The following is an 11,656-nucleotide window of genomic DNA, read 5'->3' on the forward strand; positions in this document are numbered from 1 at the left end:
AACTAATTAACTCAAAATCTTAAGGTGTTGGATGATGTTTTTTTAATGATTTATATTATTTTCCAACACACTTCCTCAGTAAGAGCCATTTGGGCTTGAAGTATGAATATTTTATAGGCCCAATTTTTTTTTTTAGTTTTTACCTTATGTTTATTTTTTTTTTGGAGAATACCTTGTTTATTTAATTTCACAAGTGAGAGGGCACTGACGATTGAATTTGTGACATTATGGTCACTGAAATTCTAATACCATATAAAGAACCAATCAGAAATTACATAATTTACTCCTTACAAACAACAAATCCAATAAACAATAAGAGCTGCCATGCACTAGGATTCAACACCAAGATAGTGATAATGCCGTTTATTTGGTTCGTTTATCTTCATGTGCTAGCATCCATGGCCAGAATGGTGCTGAGATTCATTGGCTTCATGTACGTTGTAGAACCTGACATAATTTGCTCCACAATAAGTCTGTTTGCCTTTTCAGATGGATGGAAGGGATCCCAAAATGCATACAAGTCTCGGTTGGGGCACAAGTTGGAGAATGGCGTGCATAGCCCAATACCATTGTAGGGTCCTTGCCCACAACAAGCTACTTTTGATGTAATAAATCCTATGCAATTCGACAACATAAAATGTTAGGATATATTCTATGATAAGGACCATGAGGAAATTCTTCTTCCTTAACCACCAACATTGGTGTTACTTTTCATGTTGCAAATTAATCACCTTAACTACAAGCTTAAGCTATTACATGAAGTACATCTCCTCATCCAAAAATTCTTTGGACTTGAAACGTGGATATTAAATAAACTCTTAAATGAGCACATGCAATATCTATGCTTTAAGCCCAAATAACTCTTGAGGGTGTGTTATATAATATAAAATTATTGATTGACTTTTATATAAAGATTTAAGCTATTGGATTGAAATGATTGTTTATCATATATATGTAAAATAAAAGTTGTCACCACATAACGGTACAATAGAGAGAAACTAGTTACTTAACGTAAAAGTTGGTAGCAGAGTGTATAGTACCATAAGCTGTGGGGTTACTGACGAAATTATTGTGCATTTGTGCTGTATTTGCAGCAATGAAAATGTCACTGCCAATTTCACTGTTGAGTTGTTGTATCATTTGTTCTAGTTGAGGGTTGTATAATGCTGCAGCACGTTGTAGATCAGGAGAACATTGCCCATTTGTGCTGCGCAAAGCCAACTCTGCAGGGACACAACCCAATGGACCTGTCCCTGTCACAAGAACTCGCCGAGCTCCCAAATCATATAACCTCTGCAATGCATTATTACAATTCAAAAAGAGGGATCATAGGTAAGAAAAATAAATTATATATATATATATATATATATATTTATTGTAAGGAAATAATTATTTCATGTTACATGAAATAATTATCTCATATAACATATAACAGAGACAAAGTGCGGTCCACTATTTTTTATTTTTTTTTTTAAAAAATAGTGGACCCCACTATCTTATCTGTTGCATGAAATAGATAGATCTCTATATAACTATATTGTATGTGTGGATGTGGCTTCGTGCCTTCATGGATTTTACCTGCAGAAGCATTTTGTACTCAATGATGAGAAACTTGACATATTCTGGTAGTGGATATTGGCGAGACCTTGCAGAAAAGGGTACTAGATAGTAGTTGTTTACAAAATCATTGCCACCAACAGTGATGAGGACCAGTGCTTGGTTCACGAGTCTTTTTGTCCGCGAAGCACCAATTAAAGCTGTCACTCTTTTTTGATACTCTTGAAAATACTCTAGTTGTCTGTACATTCTAATTATGTTTATCTGCAAAAGTTGCATTAATATAAGCATTACCAACTGCAAATTTTACCCCGTGTGAGCCAGTTGGAAATATCTAACCCAGGATATTACTCTTATATTAAAAAAGTCTTACATTCAATCTTGATTATTAATTTCTTTATATTTAACGGTTTATATATCTAATAAATCAGAGTTTTTTAGTATAAATAGGATCAACGGTCAACATTAGAAGGGATCTTTTAACTGCAATATAATACTTAGAGTCTTACTCTTCATCTCAGTTGTTGATTTCCGTTCATATAATGACTATAATTTATTGAGTTATACTAATTAATTAATTATTAGTTCCCAATAGATTATAGTCGTTGGATGGACAGAAATCAATGACTAAAATGTAAAGTAATTAAGAAGTGTAACTCAGTAAATTATAATTGTATGATACAAAAAAATCAATAGCTAAAATTAAGTATAAGACTTATTATTCTTGTATACGTATTAGTTGATCTTATCTCATATATATATATATATATATATACATGGATTAACATTTCTCCAGCCACTTGAGATAAATTTATCTCAAGTTATCTCTTTTAATTATGTACTACGGGTAGTATATAGTTATAACGTTAAAATTGCTTTTTTTCTCTCTTCTCCTGTTCCGAACTTGTCTGCTGAGGTAATCATAACCATACAAAGATAGATGGTAATAAAGGAAGAGAGAGAAAAGGAAAACATAACCATTCGAAGATGAATCAATTAATATAAGGAAATAAATAAATAAAACAACGTAATTTTTGGGTGGAGGGAGATAAATATATCTCAAGTTGTTTGAGAAATATTTTTCTATATATATATATATATATATATATATATATATATATATATATATATATAGGGTTAACATTTCTCTAGCGCTTGACGTCCAGCAGTCAATTATTTACCATATATACATAGGACAACATTAAATATGAAAAATCATAATTATACAAAAGTTGAAAGCATTAAATAAAGAGAATCATAATCATATACCTGTTATTGTTGGCCGTCAAGCAGCTGGAGAAATGATTTTACCATATATATATATATGGACTTTACTTTTTTCCAGTCGCTTGACGTCCAACAAATAAATTCGAGGAATAATAACCAATCATTTACCATATATATATAGGTAAAATCATTTCTACAGCCGCTTTACGTACAACAACAACAAGTGGATGATTATAATTCCCCATATTTATTGCTTTCATCCGTTGTATGGTTATGATTCCCCATATTTAATGTTTTCCAGTATATATATGGCAAGTATTTGATTGCTGCACGTACAGAAGCTGCAGAAATGTAAACCCATATATATATACATATTAATGGAAAAAGTATTTCTCCCGGCACTGGAGATAAAGTTATCTCTAGTGAGCTCAAAACAATGTCTTTTTGAGGTTATAAAATTAAAAAATTATAATGTTAAAGACTAATATAACCCTGCAATATATTAGAATTATAAAAACACCTTGATTTCCGTCTTAAAATGACATCTTTTTGAACTCCTCGAAAATAACTTATCTCCGTTGACCGGAGAAATCATTTACCCTATATTAATTACTTACAAATTGAACTCCGGTATCATTAAGGATTCCAATTCCAGCTGAAGCAAAATTGGCACCAACTAGAAGCTGCTCTCCCGTTAATTCTAGGCTCAAGTATGGTAATGTAGACTCGGCACCAAGTCGTTGACCTGAAACAACCCAGCTTGTTATAGATATATTCTATTATTAGCAAAGATAAGGTTTGATGCTAAGATGATATATATATTTCTATTTTCTACGATTAATATTGAGCACAAACTTCCTTATCCCAATAAAAAAGCGACGTCGTTTTTAGTTGACAGTACAAAACGTCATATATAATGACAGTACAAATAATAAATCATACATATATATATATATATGGGCTTATCATTTCTGCAGCCGCTATAGATAACATTCTCTACAGCTGACACAGAAAAGTGGACCCCACGATGTTTTCAAAAAAAAAAAAAAACAAGGATCCGGTGCCGTATCCTAGAATCCGCACGCGGATCCTGACTACTAGCTGTAGGTACAGCAGCTGCAGAAATCATTTTGCCTATATATATAAAAGAGTTTATGGGAAGACAAAATTTTTGAAATAGAAACTTAGCTGATAAGATCAGGAATGTTGAAGCCGTTAGAAAAACGGCCAGTTGGTCTGTGACTTGGATAGTCAATTCCATAAGGAGGGGCATCGGCACGTGCAGGGGTAAGCAAATAGTTGTTGTTTCCATTATCAACAAGGGAATCTCCAAATACAAAGAATGCCCTTGGCCTGGCTTCAGCACCAGGGACAATAACACCAATCACTAAAACTAAACCAAGAACCACCAAAGGAACAAAACTTGATAGGTATGCCATTTGGATGTGGATATTGGGTTTAATTACTTGATTGAAAGGCTTATTGTTTTCGATATGGGATGGAGCTTTACATGGAATTCTAGTCTTTATATAACCCTTTTCCACCATGTTATATAACTGATTGCATGGCCCTCTAGGACGTCCACTTTTGGGTGCTCTTTTATTGAACGTTTTTAAGTTCCAGTTGTAAAACTTTGACCAGTGTACTTATTATGAGTTTAAATGAGATGGGTTTGGTAGCACTAAGATGCAACTAGAAACAGAACCATGTGTTTCCACTTTCTAACTTGATGAATGCATGGATGCTTACGGTTAAAAACTTTGGGTGAGATGGATGAATGCCTTTATATCAACCAATATAATTATTTGGATACATAAAGATTGCAAGCTAATATGAGATGTTTCTTAATTTAACCAGTAGCGTTGGTGGGTTATGACTACTTATTCTGGTTGCAAATACGCCACTTGGTTTACAACAATCAATATGCCGTCCCTTCGCCCATTTCCTACTTCTGAGGCGATTAAAATTCTATCAATGCTGGATAAATAATAAACGCAATATTTTCCTCCTTTTATTTTTTTGTCTTACTTAGTAAAATAATAAACGCCATAAAATAAAAACAAAGTGACCACTTGTTGGAATTTATTCACCCCTATACGTTTATTAAAAAAATAACACACGTATTAATATTAACAAACAAACAAAAAAAAAATTCTTTGGTTTATATTAAAGAACCACTTTTTTTTTTTTGGTAGATAGTTTGGAGCAGCTTCAACCCATGAGTCTTCACTAGAACAAGATGGAGGGTGTACTTGGAAGACATTCTGACGCTCAAATCAGATTTAGTTCAAACAGGTTTATTCATGTCGAATAAGATATGTATCTCTGGGTTAATATATATGTATTTGTAGTGGAGGGATGACCAGTTTCGAAGATATCTTTTTTCGTGACGAAGACAATCATCTCTCTTCGTTGGTTCATGTGAGTGGCTTTGAGATAAACTTTGTAGAGATGTCTTTGGAGGTGAAATTTGCTCAGTTGCAGTTACTAAGTAGTAACTATAGCAATTTTTGTTGAGTGAAGTCCTTGCTTAATGATAAAGGCTTTGAATGTGGGTTTCATATAAGCGCAGCATTAATATTCCATATCAATGAGTATTCTCATTTCTTTGTAGTTGTAATATTATTTGTTGAGATATATAGTCCCACATTAGTTATATGAACAACTAATGTGAAGTTTATAAGACCTTGTGCACTCCCACCCTTTGAGTTAGCTTTTGGGGTGGTGTATCCTAAGATTCTTTACATGGTATCAAAGTTTGAGTGACTATAAGGTCAAAAGTTCGATTTTTACGGTCCCCACTTTAAAATGAAATTAAAATAAAAAGCATAAAAAGGTAAAACAAAAAATTGGGCCTGTGCAATTCTGCGCTTCTAGTCCAAACGGCTCTTGCATGAGGGGGCGTGTTGAGATATATAGTCTCACATTGATTGTGTGTGCAACTAATGTGGCCTTTATAAGGCCTTAGACACTCTCACCCTTTGAGCTAGCTTTTGGGGTAGTGTATCCCAAGGTTCTTTACATGGTATCAGAGCTTGAGTGACTATAACGTCACAAGTTCGATCCTCACCGCCTCCACTTTAAAGTGGAATTATAATAAAAAGCACAAGGTAAAACCAAAAATTGGGCCTGTGCATAATCCACACTTCAAGTCCAATGGACTCTCGTGTGAGAGGACATGTTGAGATATATAGTCTCATATTGATTGTGTGGACAACTAATGCGACTTTTATAATGCCTTGGACACTCTCACCCTTTAAGCTAACTTTTGATATAGTGTATCTCAAAGTTCTTTACAGAAAATTGCAACTCTCATGTTACAACTCTCATGTTACATGGATTATAAAAGCCATAAACAAATCTTTATGTATGCAGACTTTACATTGCTTGCAGTGTAGTTCAAATTAATGCCACGTATGAATCAGAATTAGCTTTTTACACTGATAGAAGAACTTGTGGTCTTGCAAGAAAAATAACGGTATTAATTACAATTCTTAAAAAATGATACCTACTCCTTGAATTCAACTGGGTTGCTAAAAATTTTAATTTTTGAGATTATTTTCTTGCTTACTTTCCCATCAATCCCCTTATATATTGGATAAAATCCTTTCAGTGTCATTCTTAATTTCATTTAAAGAACTTCATAATCGTACTATTAATTTATAGATGAAATATATCCTTATACTCGCATATATTTTTTTAACAAAAGTTTACATAAAAAATTTCCTTATCTTATCAATAATCATCACCAAAATTTTATCATTCTTTCTGTCCTCGTATTATTTTAATATATGTACATGGTCAGCTATTGTGTCCCGATGCAAAATAACTTAAAAGGAAAATATTACTTTCATTTCACATGAGACATCTTATTTCATTTTTTCTTACTTCGATTTCCGCACGCCACTTTTTTCTTTTTTTTCTTTCTTCTTATAATGGTGGGACTCGCCTATTTTCTCTTTACAACATAAGATAATTATCTTATGTAAAAGGAGATTAATAAAATCCATTATAAAAAGTACACTAATGAAATTGCTATAATTCATTTTCCTCTACATGTACTTTACCAATGGTCTACAAATGCCGTGGACCACCTTAACAATGATCCATTGGTGGACCTTCCACTTCTAGTACTTACACAATAACCCCAAAAAAAATCTTCAGCTATCTTTCGGGCACATATGGCATCCTTCTTGCAAAAATCTACAGGAAGCATTTGGTTGAAGATAAATTTTAAAAATACTAGAGAAATATGATTACTAGGTATTCATAGAGAAAGTTGAATAGATAGAGAAGTTAAAAAAAAGTAGTTTGGTTTAACAAAATTTTACCAGAGAAATATATAACAAAAAGTGTATCAACCGTGCTTTATCCGGATTTTCTCAAAAAATCACCCTCAAATCCGGTTTCTAAATAGTGCAAATTCCTATTTTTCTCAAAAAGCTATGCATTTCACATGGATGGATTTTGATCAAAAGCTGTTGAAACAAATATTAATTTTCTAAAAACCAAACTTTATTTACCTAGAAAACTATTGAAAAGAATAGAACCAAACATTGAAGAAATCCCAAAGTTGGCCAATGCAGCTTCTTGCTTGCAAACATCAACTCATCAAGGACTAAAATACCACTAAAATGTAGCACATACTTGTTCATCAGCTAATTTTACAAAAAGGAACCAGATTAACAAGTATCAACACGTGCTAAAAAAAAACACTAATGTGAACTAAAAAATAAATAACAAGAATCTTCAATAACCAATGTTTGTTTTTATGATTTAACATTTCTTACTTGAGATAAAATTATCTTTTCTTATTTCAAAATTAACATTGTTTTGTGGTTAGGAGAAAAAAAATTATAACAATAAAAATTAATATAATCTTAAAATATATTAAAATTATAAAAATACATTTCTCTTTAAAAACTGAAAATAAGTTATTTTAAGAGAAATATTAACAATTTTTTTATGAATTTTATTTTTCTCATGTTGTTGAAAATGATTATCTCCTATCATAAACATAAAATGTGATAAAATTCATCATCCACTAGAAAAAATGATATCATAACTTTTTATAAGAGAGGAGTATTTTTTTTATTATTATCACTATTTTTGTTGTTGGAATATAATAAAAAAAGAACTCCAAATAAGCTGGGAAGGAAACTGAGAAAGACAGTGTTTGGCTTATAGAAACACAGACCAATGACGGGCAATTCCAAAGCTTCTCAAACTGAAACGCTCTCAATTTGTAGCGAAATGGAGCCACAACATGTTTCTGCGACCCTCAATTTTATTAACAAAATGGGCGTAGCCAAACCCATTCCTGAGAGTTGCAATACCACTGGCTTCTACTCCCATTTCATTGGGAGTTTCATCAACGTCGATCAAATCCAGCGTGGACGAATCTCTTGCACTGTTGCTGTCAAACCCCCTATCTCTGTAACCCCACCTTCCCTTTTTTGTTCTCTTTCTTGTTATGTTCTGTTTGGGGTTTCTTCTTATGTTTGAGATATTTTGGGAAACTGGGTCAATCCAGGTTCCTCATAAATTGCTTTATAATTATTAAAATTTGCAACTTTTCTTTTTTAAAACATAAAGTTTATAATGTTATTCCTCTGTTTGGCAGCTGTGAAAATTGGGAAGAAAAAGGGTTCTACTTATGTTTTGTTAATTGGGTCAATCCAGGTTCCTGATGAATTGCTTTATAATTATTAAAATTTGCAACTTTTTTTTGTATATATAGTTTATAATGTTATTGCTCTTTATTTTCTGTTTGGCAGCTGAAAACATTGGGAAGGAAGGTCGTACTTATGTTTTACAATGTTTTGCCAAATGGGTGTATCGAAATTACTGATAGTTTGCATGATAACTATTGGGAAATGTCCACGTTCTTTCTTGTTTTCTCTATTTTGTTTCGATGGATATTCTGTTTAGTAGCTCAGGAAATTGGGGAGAAGATTATTCTTGTGCTTGGAAATGTTTTGTTGATTGGATGAACCGAAAATTACTGTTGCTTTTGTACATGATTGTTGGGGATATTTGCTGTTGGTTATATTCAGTTCGATCAATTTTGAGAATACAAAAGGTTTTGGTTGATTCTGCTGCAATTTTGGTTAAAATTTCTTCCATTTTCTTTTTGAGCAACCAAACTTATTTTTACAACTTATTTTCTTTCTGGGGTCGAAGTTATGAATTTATGAGAAGAGAAAAATGCTACATGATTTAGATGGACATTTTTGTTTTCTTTGTTGGAATTGCAGAATATATATGGAACAATGCACGGTGGATCTGTTGGGTCTGTGATTGAGTTGCTGTCTACGGCTTGTGCTAGAACTGTTGTTGCTGAGGACAAGGAACTTTTTCTTGGGGAAATTAGCGTGTCTTACCTCTCTGGAGCTCCAACAAATGTGAGTTTTGTGTAATGATATTTGATTCACTCTGGCACTACTGCTTTTGCCCGTTCTGTAAATCAGTTGATGATAAATGAGCAGTTTGGATTTCATGCCAGAGGAAATTTAGTACTTTTAGCCTAAATTGCATTTGAAAAATAATCTTAGGACTTCAGAAAAGTATTACACCTTAACATTAAGCAATGAGATGTCAAAACTAAGGATTCTAGATTCTTAGCATTGTAAAAGTGTTGCTTAGCGTCATTCAACTGCATTTGCTGAGTTCCTTAGAATGCACTTAGAGAATTGCTTTCAGTGTGATCATAAGGGGCTCACTGATAATGCTGCAAAGATGAATTTGTTGAATTAGAGGCTGGAATTTTGATTACATTTAATTAACTTCTCATTTGAGGGAGAATCTTGGAGCAGCGATAAAGTTGTTCCTTGTGACCGGAAGATCACGAGTTTGAGTCTGGGAAACAGCCTCTTTACAAAATGGTAGAAGTAAGACTGCGTACAATTGACCTTTATCCCTATCCTCGCAAGTCGGGAAGTCTTGTGCACCAAAGTTTTCCCTTTTTTTAATTAACTTCTCATTCAATATGTAATGTTGGTGAGTTGCATTGCCATGCTAGATGATTATTACCTCCCATGGTTAGGCTAACGAGGGTTGAATAAGATTGCCAAATATAATCCTTTCATATTTAGGCTAGAAAGAAATGTTAAATTGGGTAAATTTTGCTGACTAGGTACCCTTATGTGCTTGTGCCATGTTCATGTTCCTCCACATGGTTAAATTCTTCAATAAATGGATTGTTGCTCCGTTGTTTGTGTAGGAAGAAATTCTAGCTGATGCCTCCGTGGTGAAGGGAGGAAGAAATGTGACTATAGTTGCACTAGAGTTTAAACTGAAGAAGACTGGGAATTTGATGTATATTGCTCATGCTACCTTCTATAACTTCCCGGTTGCTAAGTTATGATTCTTATCAACATTTAGTTTTCTGGTCACTGATATTCCCTTAATTAAACCAAATATAATGACCTTGTGTTTACGTCGTTTCAATGCTTTTTGTTTTTGCTTGGAAATATTTTTAGTGAAGTTTGGCTTTGTGCAATTGTTGCTAAACCCTCATCAAATCTATCATGGGGGGCATAGTGACGGAGCCACGTTAACTTAATTTTTGTAAGTTTGAAGATATATCTTCACATTTGTGATTGTGGGTCAATCACGTTCATTTAAGTATTTGGATAAAAGTGCACCCGAGCTAACACTTCTTAAAGTCAGAGGACAATATGTTTTTTTAGGTACATAAAGAACTCAATTTCACTTGTGATATTGTTTATTTATTTGTTGTCATATACACAAACACTTCTGGAAGTCAGATTTTTATTTTTTTTTCTTTTTTCGTGTACGTAGACAACACAAAATTTAACTTGTGATAATTTGGTTTACACCATTGTTCTAAGGATAATAGTTTTCTCATGTAGTAGGAGATAATAATTATCTCCTACTGACTCATTTGTATAAGTGAGGTCCACTTTCAAGGGAAGAGAGAGAAAAAATCTTGAATTTGTGTGTGTAGGAGATAGATTTTTTCTTATGTAACATAAGAATAATAAATCTCGTGTTCTAATATGATATAAAATTGTTGGGTTCGGGTTGGATTTATCTGCACGCTTGTGATTTTGGGTCAATCACGTTCTGTGCAAATTTGCTAAGTTCTTTTTTTTCTCTGAGAAATCATGACACAAGCATGAATGCATGATGAACTCCCTGACCAGAGATGAATGGATAAGTTTAGCACCTCTTAGCACACGTTCTACGGTGAACTAAGCTCAGTGAGGTGCCTAGGGATAAGTGCTTGAAAATGTGATAGATAAGTAAAGGTCCTCTGAGGAGGAAATACTATTTGAGCCAAGCTCTTGGAAGCCCTTATGGACAAGTGTTTAATTATATAAATTGAACAATGCTTCTTAGGGGTAACCCTACTTTGAATGCATATTCATGGAAGCATTACACGGATAAGTGAGTGCTTGAATGATTAATTATTTTTATGTCACTACTTATGGATGAGTGTAATGAGTACTACATAAATCTTGTATGATTATATAAGAATATAATGTAGGGGTAAGCAGCGAAGCCATGTTGGGTGAAAAGGGTGCCTTGGCCCTAATTTATTTTTGAAAATTAGCCACGCTTTAAACATGGCTAAATAACTTTCCACGTTTTAGTGTTTAGTATCAGTTAAATTCTCCTTGGCCCTAGCTGAGTTGGGAGACTAATTCTGCCACTGGTTATGGTTGTCAAGACAATCTGAATTACATGTTTGATAAGTTATCTACTATAGTAATGATGTATGTAATCTATTCTTTAAGTAGTGGACTTAAGATTATTAATGTTTGGGGTCAATTTTTAAAAGGTAAGAAGAATTGTGACATCCAATATTAAATAGCTTAAATTTTGGGGTGAATTTGAAATTTTAATA

At 33.1% G+C, this 11,656-nt stretch overlaps 2 protein-coding genes across 2 annotated transcripts; one reads left to right on the forward strand and one right to left on the reverse strand.

Annotated features, from left to right (window-relative positions):
- Positions 1-382: 382 nt before the first annotated feature.
- On the reverse strand, positions 383-4,223 carry LOC133303398 (GDSL esterase/lipase At5g33370-like). Its single transcript, XM_061503314.1, has 5 exons — positions 3,974-4,223; positions 3,402-3,529; positions 1,579-1,821; positions 1,041-1,293; positions 383-615 (listed from the first exon to the last, which is right to left on the reverse strand). Exons 1-5 carry the CDS (start codon positions 4,221-4,223, stop codon positions 383-385), a joined length of 1,107 nt encoding a protein of 368 aa, XP_061359298.1.
- A 3,734-nt stretch (positions 4,224-7,957) lies between these two features.
- On the forward strand, positions 7,958-10,354 carry LOC133303408 (uncharacterized). The gene is made up of 3 exons (XM_061503323.1): positions 7,958-8,220; positions 9,042-9,188; positions 10,007-10,354. The coding sequence occupies exons 1-3, from the start codon at positions 7,984-7,986 to the stop codon at positions 10,148-10,150; spliced, it is 528 nt and encodes a 175-aa protein (XP_061359307.1). The 5' UTR covers positions 7,958-7,983; the 3' UTR covers positions 10,151-10,354.
- Positions 10,355-11,656: the final 1,302 nt, after the last annotated feature.

Source organism: Gastrolobium bilobum, unplaced genomic scaffold (assembly GCF_033153095.1).
Source record: "Gastrolobium bilobum isolate Gb01-03AN ecotype WA unplaced genomic scaffold, APGP_CSIRO_Gbil_v1 utg18394, whole genome shotgun sequence".
NCBI classification, from domain to species: domain Eukaryota; kingdom Viridiplantae; phylum Streptophyta; class Magnoliopsida; order Fabales; family Fabaceae; genus Gastrolobium; species Gastrolobium bilobum.